Genomic DNA, 17,968 nt, shown 5'->3' with positions numbered 1-17,968 from the left:
ACACAGACGTGGGCTAAATAAGCTTTGGGGTTTTTGCTACTGTTTAGAAAGACCAGGCTTATCTTACCCTCTAGGGTCCAACAAGTTATGGGAAGTTTTAAGTTCCCAACACTTCAGTAGTCTCAACCACCAGCTCTCAAAGAATTGATTGAGGAGCTGAGAACTATTAACAATTAACATTTAATGAATTCTTTAACCCTAAGGGATATGTTGGCAAATCAGGGCAGGAATAAAGAGGTATGTAGCTTTGATAAATTTTATCCAGGATCAGAGCCAGCATTCACTCAGTAAGCTCCGAAGGGTAAGGAAGAGGCTGATGGCAATGAGATAATAATCAGGGGGAAAAAGGACACAGCCTTCTAAACAATGCCAACTCACGGTCTTTTGGAAACGCCCTCTTGTCAAGCTAGTTAGCAAGATTCACGGTGACCAGATAAAATTAACCATTGCCTAAAGCTATGGGCAATCGTTAAAGCATTTTGCTTTGCACTTGGATGACACCCGGGCAAAAGAGGAAAAAAAAAAGCACAACGGCAGATCAATACAGCATTTACCTAATATAGCAAACTCAGACTTACAGTCTCCTTGAGTCATCCTCGGCGAGATTCCAGTGACATTTTTCTTTGCCCTAATACTGTTCATCAAAAAAAAAAAAAAAAATCCCACAAACAGAAAACCAGGAGGGGTTTTGTTCCTTTTCAGAACAGAAGATGGGGGACACTAAATTAGAGAGTATTTAGATTAGGCAGGAAACTGGGTTGTTGAAGCCACACACTGACCTCGACTACACCGATACCAGTCTTTTGCAAGACAGTGAACCTCTAATTCTTTGGGGTAAACCAAAAATTTTTTTCCAACCCTTAGTTTAGAACATTGGTAGTTAAATAGTCTAATTTTACAATTACATAACCAACATCTACAAGCAAGCCAAAAAATCCTTAGTTTTTAAGCTTTTGACCAAGCTCATGTCAGGGCTGTACTAATGAATCCTGCTAACTTCCCCATGTGGAATGAAGAGGTGCTCTGGACCAAAGCTGCAGCATAAACATACCTAATGCTGCTTAAGCTGTATCTCTGAAGATGCTGTTCACTCTAGGGAGCCACCTCAGCTGGACACAAGCAGCCGTTTTCTTCCTACGTACCTCTCCTCTCCTAGGACACCAGTGTACAGAGTGTATTTTTTTTTGGTGGCTCCAAAAACTTAAAAATGCTTTTCTATTTTATGTAAATTTCACATCCTTCTTAGTATTAATCTTATTTAAACACGAGATTAGGAAAATAAGTGCAAATCTGTTACCTCCTCAACATGCCTGTCAGACTAATCCACAGTCCAATTCCTTAATAATTTTAAGTAAGGGGATGTATTTTCCAGCACAGCTATAAGCAAGAGACAAATCTAGTGAAAAATACAAAATTCGACAAGCTCTATTCATTTTCAGTCACTGCTACTTTTCAGTGTTGACTCGTTTAACAGCCACCTAGTATAAAAACATTTAAGGAGCATTACTGCATGAATTTACATGTATAACTGCCCAACTTACTTGAACTCTGTTTTCAACAAACAAAACAATCCTAGAAAGACTTGCCACAAAAGTGACTTTTTTTTTTAAACATAAGGAATTCTTGGTGCACTATTAATCTCCTAATTTTGCCTAAGATAGTTAAAAGACGAAGTATTTCTACCAATGCACTAGAAGGCTATAGTGATTTCAATTCACATACTTGAATTAACAGACACACACTCAAAGAAAAACAGAGACAAGTGTAAGGGGAGGCCAAATTGTTTTATTTAATTTTTTAGTGATCAATTGAATTTTTGGCAGAAAGCTCTGCTCTTTCCTTTTTTTCCTTGTTTTTTTTTGGTTTTTTTTTTTTTGGTTGGTTTTTTTTAAACTTTTTTAAAGAAATCAGCAGTGCTCAAATTGGTGGGTTGGAATTTTAGTCAAATTCCAGTTAATTTTAAAAACGAACAGATGAACAGGAATTCCAAAGTTTCCAGAGCAGAGGGCAAAACTTCACATTTGTATGAAAATTCCATGTTTATACTTGATTGGGAAACAGAATGTAAAACTATTGTCAGTAGTGCACGAATAGAACATTCACATTTGATCTGGAACCTTAATCAGAAAGCTGTACTCTCCTTCCAAATTTTCATTACCTTGTGCAAAGCAAGTCAAGTCTTCATGTGTCAAGCACACACGTAAAATTGTCCATATTTTATATACAAGACATCTACCAATCAGGCAGTGCAAAATACATCCTTTCATAACAAAACTAAAATGTACCTCTCAAAGTATGAACAAGAATATACACATAATACAAGATGTACACTATTTACACAACCATAAAAAATATAATACAAGGATTTTTTTTTTTATGTGATTATAAGACTTGACAGTCTTTTGCAATTTTTGTTGCAACAAGGCATGTTTAAGCTTCCTGGATGGAGTTTTCTTTGCCAATTACTCAAGAGATCTTGGAAACTACGCTTGAACTTTTAGGAGAGTTTTCAAATGGACTGCCATCAACTCCCTGTTTTGGTCAGACAGTTCAGATGTGCCACCCACCCAGTGGCTGGGAGGCTTTGGAAGGACACTGGGAGATGGTGGGTCACTAAACTTTGCCCCAGCGTAATTTTCTTTTTGGCTCACTTCATTTAGGGAGATTGGTTTCTTGGACTTGGCATTTCTGAAGTTTTCTGTGTTTTTAAGTGGCTTTTTCTCCTGCTTCTGAACTATTTCTGGTGACACAGAATCCTGCCAAAAGTTCTCTATCTTTTTCGCCGAGGCGATCTTCGTCACTGGCGTGTTACACTTACTCTTCTGCCTGTTAATCTTTGGTTGTTCACACAGGTGTAAGCTGTGAACGGGCTGGCCGTAGGGCACGGCCGCCTTCTCTGTCTTTCCCATCTTGTTTTTTAAGAACTGCGGAGACAAAGAAGAACCAAGTCAACCACGACTCTTCTCCTCCACGCTCCCTCACCGACTCTGACACTTACTGAAGCGTGGGGGCCACCTCGGCAAGGCGAGGGGCACCGAGCAGCCTTCTGCCCGCTATTTCTCGCTTATCCCACCGCTGGGCCGGCACCGGCGGGCTGAGGGCGCATAGCCCCCCTGGCCGCCATGGGGCGCTGCGCGGCACGCACGTCCCGCCTCCGGCGCGCGCGGGGCGGGGCTGGCGCGCGGCCAGCGGCAGGGCTAAATCCGGCTTGTTGCTGGGGCGCAGCGCCGGGCGCCCATTGGTCAGCGCCGAGCAGCCAATCGCCGCCCGCGGTTCGGCTTTCGGCCCCGCCCCGCCCCGGCCGAGCGTAACGGAAACTCTGCGGCCCCCCCGCCCGGTCCCCCCCTCACCGCCCGCGGGGGGAGCCCCGCTCGCGGTTCCCCCCCACCCCGGGGGAAAGGGAAAACCGCCGGCCGGCTCGGCGGCCACCGGGAGCGGCCTGGAGCGAGGGAAAGTAGCGCAGCCTTGTCTTTTACCTCCTTCCTGAGGGGTTTGCCGGGCGCGGGTCTCGAAGGGGCAGGCGCAGGGGGCTCATCCGGAGGGGCGTCCTTCACCAAGTCGGTTCCCAGCGGCGTCCGTCTCCCCAGCCCGGCGCGGTGTTGCTGGTACTGCTGGTAGCGGCTGGGCAGGAGCCCTGCGGGACCGGGCCGGATCTTTCCCTTCCTCCGCCGCACCCTCTTCAGCGCGGGGCGGGCGCTGCCCCCCGGGCCCGCCAGGCAGCAGCTGGGCTGGTTCTCGCAGTTGCTGTCCCCGCGCCGGAGGCGCTGGAGCAGGGCGGAGGGCGGCAGCCGCCGCGGGTCTTCGGTGCCCGCCGAGATCCGAGCCAGGAAGGGCGGCGGCGCCGTGGTGGTAACCATGGTAGGACGTGGGTACCCAGAGTTGTGCCGGGGAGAGGGGTCAAGCCCAAGCAGGGACGAGCGGGTCGGGTTACTGGGATGGGTCTGCCCGGGCTTTGTGATGGGGCGAAGAAGTGGTGGCGCAACCGGAGCCGCCGCTAGGAGAACATGGCGGGGGAGTGAGGTGAGCCACCAGCAGCTCCCCGGTGTTGTTACCCGGGCGCGTCCCGCCCACTTCCGCCCCCGCGCCAACCGCGGTGCGCGGACGGCGCCAGCACCGCCCCTCTCCGCCCCGCCCCGCCAATCGCGGCGGAGCGGCGGCCTCCCTGCCCTCGGTGCAGCCAATCGAAAGCGACACAAACACTCGGGCCCACGCCCCAGTGGGCCCCACTTCCCCTAGGGGCCGCCCAATCCGGGCAGGCACGCCCCCGGCCTCCGAGTCACGGGCTCGCAGTGCGCGGCGGGCGGGCGGAGCTCCACCGGCCAATCGGCATCCGCACGAGCAGCCCAGGCCACGCCTCCGCGGGCCCCTCAGCCAATCGCGGGAGACGTAAACAGGCGTCGGCGCGCCCCCGGTGGGCGGTGGCAGCGGGCGGGCACGCGTCGCTCGCCATGGAGGAGCCGGGCCCGGCTGCCGCGCCGCCGGAGGGGCGGGGGCGGGACGAGCGGAGCCTGGAGGCGCTCAGCCTGGCTGGCGGCGGAGGGGCGGCCGTGGCGGGGCGGCAGCTGTCGGAGGGGCGGCGGGCGACGCTGGCGAGCGCCCTGGAACTGGAGGGGACGGTGCTGCGCGAGGGGCGCCTCACCCAGTTCGTAGCCAACAACCTGGAGCGGAGGATCCGGCTAAGCGGCGTCCCGCGGGGCGAGACTCCGGCGGGGGGCGGCGGGTCCTCCATCCCCGCCATCGACCCCGGGGCGCTGCAGGACGTGGTGGCCCTCGCCGGGCAGGTGGCGGCGCAGGTGGACGAGCTGCTGCGGAACGTGCACTGCGGGCTGCAGGCGCTGACGGCGCTCAGCGTCGGCTGCATCCAGACCTACCGCGACGGCGTGGAGAGCCTGGGCGAGGCGGCCGACCTCAGCATTCGCGCCATGTATGCGCTGGTGGCGCGCTGCGAGGAGCTGGACCGCGCCATGCAGCCCGTGCCCGCCCTGGCCAAGCGCATCCGTGACATGAAGGGCACGCTGGAGCGGCTGGAGGGGCTCTGCAAATAGCTGCTCCCGCCGCCGCTCCTCCCGTGCCGGCAGCGGGGCCTGGGGCTGCTGCTCTCGCTCCGGCGGCCCCACCGCTCGCGGCGTCCGCAGCTCCCACCTGCGCATCCTCGCTCGCTCTCCCCCGTGCGTGACTTGCCGGCAGCAGTGGCCAGATCGCCTGTGTTGATCTGGACGGACGGAAATTTTTGCGACGGAAGAAGGAAAAGGTCCCGGTTGAAAATCGCGGGGTACATGGCAGACGGTGCTTTTTAGCTTCAGCTCCATTAAAGAATTTGGATTCCACATGCCTTACGCTTTCTATTTATTGAGGGCTAAGAGAAACTAACGAGTCTTAATTAAAAGTAGCTCTTTTTTTTTTTTTTAATCAAATTCAAAATTCTTATGAGTACCTGCTTGATACTTACAGGCATCTGTGCTTATTTGTAGTTGATTTGGTGCCTGAAGAGTAATTCTCACCTATGTTTTTACAGCAAATAAACTCACGGAACACTGCTGTTTCTTACAGGACACAGTTTTAAGATAAGAGTAAGTTTAATACATATAGCAAAGACAGTTGTTTTCTGAGAAGAATATAAAGTCCATGGAAGATAATTGAGATTCAGATAAGAACAAATCCATAAGCAAAGTTCTCAATAAAAGCTTTGAGATTAAATGTCCTTCGCCTCTATTAATCTTTACAGTTTTCACGGTGTAAAAGTTTAAATGGCACCACTGTGAAATGATCCTGTTATTTTGTAGTTTGCTTTTTTATTTTTCTTTCCAGTTGGGAAAATGTCTAATTACATGAGGAATAGGAGTACATGATGAAATTACATGGTGTATGACTGACATAAAATGACTGCTTTGGAATAATTTATTTTTATACCTTGAAGCTTTTGTATACGCATCACAGTGTGCAGAAGTGATTTTGCTGTCAGGGAGTGTTTCCTCTGAGACCTGAGAGTAGCTGAATTCTCTACTCGCTAATGTTCCTATGCAAAAGGCCTCCTAGGTGATGCTCTTAGCAATCTGTTTAGGTAGCAAATGTCCTTGTAACAAGATTTCAGCAGAAAAACAACCAGTAGTGTTATGTAAGTGTAATAGTGCTTTTGTTGAACAGCGGCTCCTAAAAACCTTGGAATGAAGGTAGCCAGCAATACTACTCGAGTCCTGTACCTGTGGTTGAAGAGCAGACAGGTTTACAGACCCCCATTTAATGTTGTTAAAAATACCAAGTGAGGGATGGACACTGTGATAGCTTGTGCTTCTGCATGCAGACAATACTGAATTATAACAAAATAATTCATCTTAATGCCACCCTACTTTGCGAGATGCCAGTCTGTGGCGTGTTTTGAGCCCCTTGGCATGGCCATGTCTTATCCTCAGCTCAGGGCTGTGTTTCGTGTGTGGCCTTGTAGCCATAGCAATGGGACAGGACTGGAATTGGGATGTGCCAAGGTAGGGCTCTCTCTGGTATTGTCTGCTGGGGAGTAGCTGTGGTTCCAGGAGGGGACCAGAGGCCTAACAGAAGTTAGGGGAAGAAAAATAACTGAACTGCTGCTGCATCCCATGGGCCTAGAAGACACTAAAGATTGCTTAATACCACAGCAGCAGCTACACTTTTAATAGTTTTGTTATTCCTGGGAGTTTGAACTTGTCTATTATGCAGATGCAGTAGTTTTGCGAAGTATGTTTGGTATACACCAAGAGCGAACACCAAAGGTTGATCTTGCACAATCTATGAGAACTGTTGAAACTTACAGGAAAGACCTGCAAGATTATTTGTGTAGCCACATATGTACAGCTACTCTTCACTCACACAAGCTAAGGTGAAACCTTTAAAGTGTTTCAGTACACTCTTGGGTTTTGATAGTCTTTCATTTGCAGTCATCTTCATTCAATGCTAATTCCTTACTAAAATTGTTGCAGCTGTAGAATAAAGTTATTACTTTTATGTTTTTAATTGTTAGTGATTAATTGTTGTTGAGATGTTCCACTTACTGTATTTCTTATTTGGAAAAATAGTTTAAAAGCTAATTTAAACTCTGCTTCTGCATCTGCACAGAGACCATTTAATGTGATTGCAGAGCTGGTTTCAGTCTAGGTCCTCAGGCAATAATTTCTGACAGTGATGCATTCATGTGATGAAAAAGGAATGACTGAGTAGTGATTGCAAGCATGAAGAAAGCAGTAATTATGCTGTTTGGGTTTGTTTTTTTAATATTCTTCTGACCACATCAGCTTTTTTTGAAGGGCAGATTTAACTGAACTTCTTGAAGTGACTCCTGTTCCATGGTGTCTGCTTTGTGCCTTTGCCATCCCTGGGGCAGGCATAGCTGAATTGATGTCGGCCTATTCTGTGCCTCCACAATCGGTATGGGTTTGTAACCCCATGGCTGCTGTGGTTTCCAGCCCGCCTGTCCATACCAGCCTCCATTGATGCAGGAATGGTGACACTTTGCCAGTGTCTGTGTCAGCGCAGCTCTGGTGGCAGCCCTGCCCTTGAAATCTCGTGTGAATCCCTGTGAGCTATGTGCAGCTCTGTAGCTTCTGGTGAAGCTGGTCCTTCTGCAGCCATGTGTTTCTGTACCGCCATTTGATCCTAGTCCAGGCTTTCTTGTGCACATCCTGTGTTAATTCTAGCACCTTCTAGCATTAGGATGTAGAGAGTGAAAATTTTCAAGTTCTTTTAGTCTTTTTTGCTGAGTCCGTGGTGAGCAGTGTAAAACCATGTTTGGGTTTTCCAAGACCTTCAAATACTGCTTGCATATATTTTCTTGCTTAGTCACTCAGTGTTACATTTGGTTGCTTTCCTTATCAGCTGCTGAGTGAACTTTCATTGTAACAAGATGGGCAAGGTCAGGGAAGAAAATTAACAAAATATAACGACATGCATAGTATTAAGCAAAGCCAGATGCAGAATTATTTGTGGACTAGGAATGACTTCTCTACTCTGAGAACAACCACTCAATTAGGAATGGCTTAGTCTGATTTTTTTTTTTTTTTTATGTGTAAAGTCTGACCGTGGAAGTTCTTTTTGTGATTAAAGTATGGTTGATTATGCTTCTTCAGTGCATTTTTAGACTTCCCTCCTTTATGAGGTATTCTATTCCCTGACTCTGATCCACTTCTGTATCCATGCTATTTAAAGAAGCTTTACCAGATAAAACCTTACTACAGCTGAGAAAAAGCCTGGTCACACAAAGCCAAGAAAGAACTTCACCAACACTTCACCTTTAAGACTTTTTTTCCAGTCTTGCTTAACTGCATCAAATGCTCAATAAGTAAATGCATCAACTTTGCATGTGTCTTGTATCTAGAATTTTTGGCTGCAACGTGCAGCTTTTAGGTGGTACTTACTGTCATGAGTAAGATCTTGACTGAGTTACCAGTTTGAGGAACAGTATGTGAGTTGAATCCAAGAGCAAACCTCTTAGCATTGCAGATGCAACCATTTGAAATGGTTTCAAACAGCATGTTGTACTACCAAAAGACAAAAAATTGTAAAACTTCCAAATTATCAACAGCTCTCCACAGGAGTTAGATCAATTCTTCTAGCAAACTGTGTTAACCAAAACTGAAAAGAGTGTTAAGTCAGACGTCTCTTGCAATAGGTGTCATCCAACATAAGACAGGTTCTGGCTGTCAGATGCCATACTACTTTGTCCTGATCAACCCTAATGTGTACTCATGAAAAAACCCAAATTTAAATAACAGCAGATCATGTTTACAATATTGTCACAACTGGTTTTATTGCCTGAAAATTACTTTGAGGAAAAACATTCCTATAAAAATTATAAATTAGTCCAATTAGTACATTTTTGCAAGCATTGTCTGTACTTCTTGCATTGTCCCTAGCCTAGCCACATCCTGGAACCTCCTGCCTTGCATATAAGAGCACACATGGAAAATTGATGACACTTCTCTTTTAGAAAGCTTAACACAGTAACTGCATCAGATGCAGGAATTGAAACACGACTGAATTTCACATTTGCCCCTTCAGCTTAGTGCCTCAGAAAAGCTTTTGTTGCTGTTGTTCTCTGTTGTTTGAAGCTCCAAAACTAGAGATGTGATCAATGGACTTGAGCCCTGAGCTTTCACCTTAGCGGTCAAGATCCTTGTGCCCCTTGTTGCGACAGCAGTAACATTACCCTTATCTTGTAACAAGAAAAATTATAATCAAAATTTGAAACCTTTCTGCAGTTCTGGTTCCCTTTTACTATTTATACACATTAGAAGCTATATGATAAACAAAAAGCTCATAACCTCTTTGCCCAAAGACTCTTAATCGATCCTCTTCCCAAGTCTGAGAGAATGTGAATATGTTTGCTAGCAGGGTTGGACTGTCATGTGCATAAGCCAGGATGCAGCAGCGCTCAGTAAGTGGGGGAGCAGAAAAGCAAAGGTAAAACTATCTTGATTATTTTCCTCTGTTACAAAGTACTACCAGTGTAATTGTTTCCAGAATTCGAGTTAACATTGCTGTGATTAGTCACTATGAAGCACCTTTGTTGAAAGTAGATTTTTATCAGAGAAGGGTGGTAATTTATGTCAGTATTTTTATTTTTATGAATGCTAGTTAGAGAGGTAAGAATCCTAGAATTTTATCCAACACTGTATTTCTTGTCTCATTGTCACCGAGGAAATTTTCCCCTTGTTTTCTTTCTAGACAAGCTGGAAAAATTCTCACCACTGAACTTGCTTGCAAGACAAAGGGCTATGCCCAGGGAGTTGTTCAGAAGGGTTTAGTTAAGGACTCCTTTGTCTAGAAATACATGTAAATTAAGGGGAAAAAAAATCCACAAACTTGCCCAATCCTGGGTATCTGGTTTGTCAGTGGGATCATTTTACTATACCCAGTAGCTGAAAATTCAAGAACTCCCAGGTTGAAATCCTAGATTTTTAATAAGTGAGTTTTCTTTCAATATCAACAGTGAAGTTTACCAGCCATTTTCACTCTAATGAGATTTTTCTTGTCTGAACTTGAACTGATGTCGTTCAAGGAAATGCTAACCTGAAAATAAGCTCCTTTAAAGTCAAAGTATCATTTGACTTTGTTCCACTTTCTGTTTTCACTGCCTATGCAATTTGTTTACTCAGTGGATTTTTTTTTCCGAGGCTGGGACTTTTCCAGTGATGTGTCCTCAGCTGGAAGGGATGGGGAGTTTCTCACCACTAAGCAACGTTGGGATTTTCCATTTTCCAAAACTCTTCCTGCATGCCATTTAGAGTTGATGATACCGATCTAGTTTGGTTTTGTTTCCCTCTTTAAAGAAAGAGATGTGCAACTACAAGCCTTTCATTTCTCCTGCTCCGCTGCCATCAGCTTTCTTTTGTCTGCTGAGAGGAACTGGAAAGTTAAAACTGTGTCCCCACCCCCACCTTCCCCTGCCCCGTTCACCATTTTTGACAGTCACCAGCTGTACCCCATTTGCCCTGGAAAAGCCTTGTTCTGGACCTCATCAGTTCCCGGTGCTGTTCTTTGACCCCCCTTACCTTCTCTCTGCACTTGCATGACTTACTACATCTGTGTTACTCTAGTGGCAAGGCACCAGCCTTATTAGCTCAATTGTGTCCTCTTCTAGCTGTCCTTGTTGTTTTTCATTCCTGTTTACCTCAAATTTCAAATGGCTATCTGCAGGTCCTGGCCGAGGCTTCTGCTGATCTATTTTTTTTTTTATGTCATATACTCCTTCAGCCTTTAAAATGTCATAATAAATTAGCTTACACTTTCTTCTATAATTCCTTGCTGCTGTCTTCTGCAATGCTTCTTGTATCCAGAATAGTCACCACCAGTTGTCTTGCTTTAAAATCAAACCACAGGCACTGGCAAGTCAGAAACTACATATATAGCAGATAATTATACTAAACAGGAGGCATTATGAAAAAATTAAATGTCTGTAATTGGAGAGAGGCTAGGTCTTATTATTTGGTTCTGATTTATTTTAACAATAGGCCAACAAATGCAAATAAAAGTTACAAACTACTTGCAAAATAAGGCTAGTATAACTGTGTGTGCTGTGATGTATCTGGTAAGAGAGGTGCAAATCAATCAGCTGCTGCTTACGTAGGCTCCCAATGCTGGTGTTACAGAGCACCAAATAGGACATGACATGGTGAGGTGATGCAATATGTGCAAGTCCCCAGAGCAAACTATATTGTTGTTCTTTTTAACCATAGAAAGATTAAGTAAATACCGTAGTAAGGCTACTGCTACAAGAAATTCTGGTCTCCCTGCCTACATTTTGGCATACATTCACACAGGGCTTTTGCTGACTCTACAAAGAGCTGGATGTGTTTTTGTGGAAGTTATGAAACTCAGTGGGATGTGTTATATTTATTACCTGAAACAGACCTTGGAAAGAAATCGTGGTAAAAAAGGATGGGATGGAATGTTTGGAGTACAGGATATGCCAAAGCAGTTCCTTTCTTTTGTTCACCAAGAATCATAGGTACATACTGTAGTAAGGCAAATCAATTCCTTTTTAACAAGATAATTAATACTGTCTATGCTGGACAGACAATTGAAAAAATGCAAGTCATGACCAAAACACTAATTCTACAAAAGTGATAAAACATCTGTTTCAAAACAAAAATTAATGTTGGACTGTACTGGGTAGAATAGCTGTAAAGAGTCAAGCTTAAAAGTTGTTAAAATTCAGTTTTTAATAGTGGTCAGCTGTATAGATCTTAATAAGTATATACAATCTTAGTATGTAAAATACCTATCAGCAATGATTGCAAAGACTTCGGTCCAACCTAATGCTAGGGTCTGTTTCTTACACTTTAACTGAGCAGTGAGGCAACTGATTGGGACATTCAGCAAAGTAGAAGTCATGGAACATGTTTCCCTTATGTGTTAATATAAACCAGAAAGTTTGTGTAACTTGTTGATGACTACTGGAATTTACGTAGCACTGTAGGAATTTTTGGTTGCGGCATTCATTCATCAGCACTCACAGTTGTGAAATCACTTGTGCATGTTCTTTGTCCTTGATTATTTATAAGCTATGCTTCAAGATAAGGGTCAACTCTTTGTCTCAGAAATAATTCAGCTTGGCTAACAGACAAAACAAGACTGGGACAAAACTATATTTGTTTTCTCTACCAATCTGTAATGAGACTTTGAATTAAATATCCTGCTGATATCCATTTGAACAATACCGGGGAAATAAAAGTTTTCTGGGTTGAACATAACACCATGTTACACATTCGTGATACACATAGAGCAGCATGACTTGTCACTGCTGCCTGCTAGATAACCTATCTTTAATAGTATGTATTACTTCTATGAAAAGGCAGCTGGGTGATGCAAACGCTGGGGAGTCCTATCAAAAGGTTTCTGTGTTACACTGTTTGATGTGTTAGGCTTTTTTTTTTTTTTTTTTTTTTTTTAAATCGCTTTTCAGTTCTTAACAGTTCCCTCAGGGAATGCTACTACTGAGCCATTTTTTCCTTTCTCAGCTTCACTTAATGGTTAGCGGATTCTTTTTTCTAGGTTACACTGTTGTTCTGAACAACTTCTAAGAAAGTAAATTAACAAATGTACTTTGTGTATACATCGTGCTGGCTCAGCCAGTGTGCTAGTAGGCTGAAATACTTGTATTTTGGCAACCTATTCAATAGCAGGTGTGACTGAAAGTGAGTTCTCACTGCAGAAGAGTTTTTGGGAGTTGCTGTAGAAATGGCATGCCCTTAGGGCAGAAAGAGATCAGCGATCCCACAGGGAGCTCTGCAAGCTTGGCTCCCGGTTTCTTCTCTAGAAGAATAGAGAATAAATAGGCCAGGTGGTAGATTGCTTGTGCCACCACAGATTGGCTGGGGTGGATCTGCGGGCTGGCAAGTACTCACTGCAGGCCAACTGATACAGAAATTTCTGTATCTCCAAGGTGACTAATGCTGTTGAAACTGGATAGACAGTTACTTATCAGGGTTTTGGATGTTATGGGTCGTGTAGAGGAAAATAATACTTGACGTTGAACAGATGATGAATGCAATTGAACCATCCTTTGTAGCCCTCACCCCAAAAAAAAGAAAAGCAACTGCCAATATTTGTACTTGTGGTTGCCACCCAAAAGTAAAAAAAAAAAAATTGTTTATGGTGACAGTGGGTGTCAGTAACAGATGGAACAAAATACAGCTTAAAACAGGGAATATAACCCTAGTTTGCTGACTGTGGTCATGTGAGAACTGTCCTGGGTTTAACTTTGTCTTTTCTATATTGCAAATCTGAAGACTCAACAATAAAATTCCCCCCACATTCTTCAGTTACTATAAATGACATGTTTATTTCAATATCTGGATTAATAATGTCAGTTCTAACTTCAATTAGTTCAGCTTTACACATAAAGCTGACCCAGATTTCCTTGGTAGATCACAAACATAAGAAAATCTGGGGCTCTGTTTCAATATTTGTCTGCAATGCCAGGCATGTGACAAAGCAGCCCAAACAGCTCCTTTCCTGCCCAAGCCATGCCAACTTGTTCCTTTTCATCCACTGCATTTCCCCCTGAGTTTATCCAGACTTCTTGTGCAGCAACAAAACAAACCAGAGTGAGGAACTCCACCCAGCTGAGCCAAGCAAGGAGGGAGTGGAAGACTTGTTTGTTTTTTGGCTGCACTGATTCCCAGCCTTGTCCCACTGCACAGACAGTTGCTCAGCACAAGGGAGGAATCCTTGTGGAGAAGAAAGGGTGTTCTAGCCAGATGCACACAGCTGAGATAAGGGAAATGCTCAGGGAGGGTTTGCAGCTGCTACCGCTTAAATCATGTTGACCCTCAGCCTACGAAAGTGCATTGCTTGCGCTGGTGGTTGGGTTGGCCCAAGGAAAGAGGCCCATAGTTAGAAGCAGGTTGTGTTGAAAACAGTTATTAATGCCTTAGAATTTAATTTTATGCTGTTAGAGATATAAAAACTCTTTTCAGCCTGGCTGAAATTTCAGCTACAAAGTGGATAAAGAAGATCACCTAGCAACAGCTCTACCCGTTTCAAAGCTGATACAACTGCAGTACAGAGAAGAATAGAAAGTAATGAAGTGGGCTGTTTTTCAGGACAAAATGTCTTGTCTTTTCATTCTCCCTGTTCCCTCTGTGGTAATCAAACTTTGAATCTGAGACAAATAATCAAAACAGACTTCCTATTTGAAAACAGCATAACCTTGTCTATGACCAGCATTGTGTACATGCTGTTTATACTCATTTGGGCATCTTCATCTCTGTGTTGTTGTTCAATAATTTGCACATAATTAATCATTTTTCCTTCTGCTCATGACTCTGTGCTGTTGTGTAGCAACACATGCTGGCATGTTTTTCTAATTCTCTGTCTTAGAGAACATTTGTCAGGCCTAAATTCGCACAGACTGATAAGTCTTTCACTGAGGTTTGGAAAGCCTAGAACATGTGACATAGTATATCTCTGACAAAGTATCCAATTATGTTAAAAAATACAATATTAAAATAATTTATGCAGATCTAACTCCCAGAAAGTACGAGGACTTGTGAAGATTTTTCTCCCAAAGGGGATTTTTGAGAAGCTGTAGGGCTGAGCTAGATACAGGACTTTGTGAACACAAAGTGACTTTTTTGAAGAAATGTTAATATTTTCCAGTAACAGCCTGAACTCTTTCAGAATGTACAGATTGCAAACCCAAAACTTTAAACTACTCAGAGATCTCGGAAATTCATTTCAGGCTAGTAGACAGTAATTTTCTTACCTTCTTCCCTTTCTGGAGGAACTTACCCTCTCTGAGTATTTCCTAAAATTACTGGACATCTGGACAAGGACATTTTCCACACTGATGAAGGTTTGAGGATAAGGATGATAAGGTTTTTTTTTTCATTAATCTTAACCTAGTTGCAGTAGGTAAAACCAGCAGTGGAAAGATGTGGCATTGACTCCAAATGCAGCTGTATGAACAGCAATAGACCACAGGCACTGTGTTCTCTGAGGCCAAGTCTATTCCATTATGTTCATCATAAAATATCATTGTTCTGTGAAACCTAAAGTGGTGAGAATGTGAAACAAGCACAGGAAGTTACAGACGTATTCCAAACATAATTTTTTTTCCCATTTCTCTAAGGAATGCTTGGATGACAAGAATTTACTACCTATTCAACATGATAATTTAAAATTACATTTACCATTTTATTCTTAAAGTTCTCTAGATCAGTGGTGCTGCAGATGTAGGATAGACCTCCCTCTCTCTATTTTGGAGTGAGGCTTTTTTGGGAAAGAGTAGCATGTGTTCTTGTACAGCTTGTTCCACAATGCATACCAGCAGAAAGTGAAACTAACCTCACAAGAACAACATTTGAGCATCTGATTATATATATAACCATACATATATATTACCATAACTTAATTTGCATTGAATATATATATTCAGATTTGATTTTTAAAAAGTCTGTGGGGCTGTCAGGCTGATCTTTCTCCTTTAGTCTGTATTCCCATCCTTTGCCTTTGGCCAGTTTCTTGGGGTATTTTCAGGACTTCAGGCACCTCAAAAGAGAGACTGTGGTCTTCTTTTACTTTTGTACAGTATGATACACATATTTTGTATAATGAGGTCTTATAAATAAAATCAGGTCTGTATTTATTTTCTCAGGTACTTTATTACAGCCCCTACATGTATTATTCTTCACAGGCTATATATTCACATACAAAATCGTAGCATATATATCTATAGGTTCAAAATTATGATGCAGAAAGTCTTAGGGAGTACCTATGGGTAATAACCTTTTCTTTTTGTGACCGATTGCATGAGAATGATTTCTGCCAGTATAGTAACCCAGATCTTAATCATCATGTATGCAGGTTTATAAGCTGAAACACTGCCACTCTCTTTGCTATTTCAGGCTGTAGAGAAGTGATAGCTCTCTGACAGCTATTTCTGCCCCGGTCTGCCTCTTTCACTAACCAGGACTGCAGTTACTCCATTAGTTTTAAACACAGCCTCCAGTCAGGGCAAGCTTTTTACTAAGGTGTCCATATTCAGGCAGTAGAGAAACTAGAAATTATAGCATCAGAACACTGCTGTACTTTGTGGAATCGAGTCACTCCCCAGCCCAGCTCCAAAGGCTATGAGTCATACTTTCCACTTAATTAAATTAGATGAGTTTCTCATATATCATGTCATACTTTGCCCTACTACTAGTCATTTTCCATTGTGACATTTTAATTGTTTGATTACTTCATCCATACTCAAAGCACCCTACTATCATATGATTCATTTTATGCAGTAGAACACATATTCTTCAATGTTACATGTGGATATTTTTTATATCGTGGATTTCCACTGAAAATCATCCTTCAGAGCTGATGCAAGTAAGGCCTCAGTTGTCTAGGACAAACTGTAAGAACATTAGGAGGCCAGTGTTAGTCTTCCAGGAATGACAGGCGCCTTGTTTATAAGCTTGTTGTCCAGCTTCTTATCTCTGATACATCAAACACACTATCAGTTCAGCTGCAGAGGATCAATAGCAAAGCATCTTATTTCTCAGGCTTGCAAATCAGTGCATGAAGTCACAGCTGTTGTGTTGTCCCTCTTCAAGCACACCAACCCTCTAGACAGACACCTTCTTCCTGAATAGATCTGCTGAGTAAATCATCTATTAAGTAAATAATCTATTAGGTAAATCTGCCACGTCTGCACGTCTTGTCTAACACTGGTAATGTCTCCCCTTGCAGTGTGAGATTTACATGTCATCAGTGCAGCACACACGTTTCGTGGTGTAGACTGATTTGATTCACTTTCCAAGTGAATACCTACACCACAAAGTGGAAAAATAATATTATATTAATCATGTTTGCATACAGTTATGGTGATTACCCCAAACATGATACCCAGTCCAGGGACCCAGATTTAAAGCAGCTTTGCCCCAATTTCACCCTGTGCTCCCTGCCCATACAGAGATTCACTCCACTGATTGAACTAACACTGTGATACCTTAGAGACTTCATCTGAAAGGAAGCTTCAAGATTTAAATAGACTTCAGAGAAGCTGCATATATAGCAACCATTAGTCTATTAATTTTATTACTCTTATAAAAAGGAGGGTGTAGTTTATATTCTATTGAATGTCTGGGTTGTTTCTGTTTGAAATTTTATTAAGAACTGTATGATAACCTTGCACTAAGGAATGATTCCAGGAGTTGATTTTGCTATTTTATGCTGTTCCCTGTTTACTTTGGACAGGAAAAGTAACTGTACTTTAACTTACATCTTTCTCAGTCTGTGAGGTTGTGATGCCCCCTAATGTCACAAAGACTAAAGACTGGCAATTTTGTTGCTGACTTTCTCTCAAAGCTCTCTGTAGAAACAACACTGCAAATGACATTTCATTTTCTCAAATATAGTGTGACACTCAAAACTTTGTTTCAACATCCCTTTTTCATATTGTATACACATAAGGAAAAAAATAACTTTCTTTTTAAGTCTTACTTTTATTTTCAAACCTGAAAACATAATTTGTCTCAGAAGTTAGGTTCTTAAATATTTGTTGATACTCAACAAATAGGAGTCAATTTAAAATGTTACATTCCTAGAATTTTCTTTTTAAGAGTCAGTGCATACTCATACATTTTTTAATTTAGAAGCTTACATATGTATTAGAGAACATAATCACAAGCAACCATAATATTAACTTCACTGAAATCTAAAACTATGCTTTATTTTACTATTTTTAGGTTTTTTTTTTCTTATGATACCATTAGAATGTAAGTACTATTGGAATAAAATACAACTACAGTAACAAAGTTAAAATATTTATTCAGCAGTACTCACCCATCCCCACAAAAGATTCATGCATGCTGAAATCCGTCATAAAGGAACACTGTACCCCTAAGTCAGTTTGCCATGAACATTAAAACCAATAAGCAAGGAATAAATCAATTTAATCAGTAAATAAAAACCATATTTTTCTATGTTCCATGTACTTGTAAGCTTA

The 17,968-nt window shown here is 42.8% G+C and overlaps 2 protein-coding genes across 2 annotated transcripts; one reads left to right on the top strand and one right to left on the bottom strand.

Annotated features, from left to right (window-relative positions):
* Nucleotides 1–1,765: 1,765 nt before the first annotated feature.
* PNRC1 (proline rich nuclear receptor coactivator 1) lies at nucleotides 1,766–4,090 on the bottom strand. The gene is made up of 2 exons (XM_041714798.2): nucleotides 3,477–4,090; nucleotides 1,766–2,924 (listed from the first exon to the last, which is right to left on the bottom strand). Exons 1-2 carry the CDS (start codon nucleotides 3,855–3,857, stop codon nucleotides 2,484–2,486), a joined length of 822 nt encoding a protein of 273 aa, XP_041570732.1. The 5' UTR covers nucleotides 3,858–4,090; the 3' UTR covers nucleotides 1,766–2,483.
* Nucleotides 3,856–5,697, top strand: BORCS6 (BLOC-1 related complex subunit 6). The gene is given in 5 exon segments (XM_002198058.7): nucleotides 3,856–3,865; nucleotides 3,969–4,039; nucleotides 4,041–4,214; nucleotides 4,217–4,302; nucleotides 4,304–5,697. Coding segments are annotated over 5 exon segments (1,083 nt in total). The 3' UTR covers nucleotides 5,046–5,697.
* Nucleotides 5,698–17,968: the final 12,271 nt, after the last annotated feature.

This window comes from Taeniopygia guttata, chromosome 3 (assembly GCF_048771995.1).
Source record: "Taeniopygia guttata chromosome 3, bTaeGut7.mat, whole genome shotgun sequence".
Classification (NCBI taxonomy): domain Eukaryota; kingdom Metazoa; phylum Chordata; class Aves; order Passeriformes; family Estrildidae; genus Taeniopygia; species Taeniopygia guttata.
The sequence above is the reverse complement of the archived record's forward strand: the minus strand, read 5'-3'. Positions and strand labels throughout refer to the sequence as shown.

What these genes read in the sequence shown, in the direction of transcription:
- PNRC1 (XM_041714798.2), bottom strand. Translation starts at nt 3,857, where the DNA reads ATGGTTACCACCACGGCGCCGCCGCCCTTCCTGGCTCGGATCTCGGCG. An exon ending in GCAAACCCCTCAGGAAGGAG is followed by an intron (nt 2,925 to 3,476) that starts GTAAAAGACAAG and finishes TTGTCTCCGCAG; the next exon opens with TTCTTAAAAAACAAGATGGG.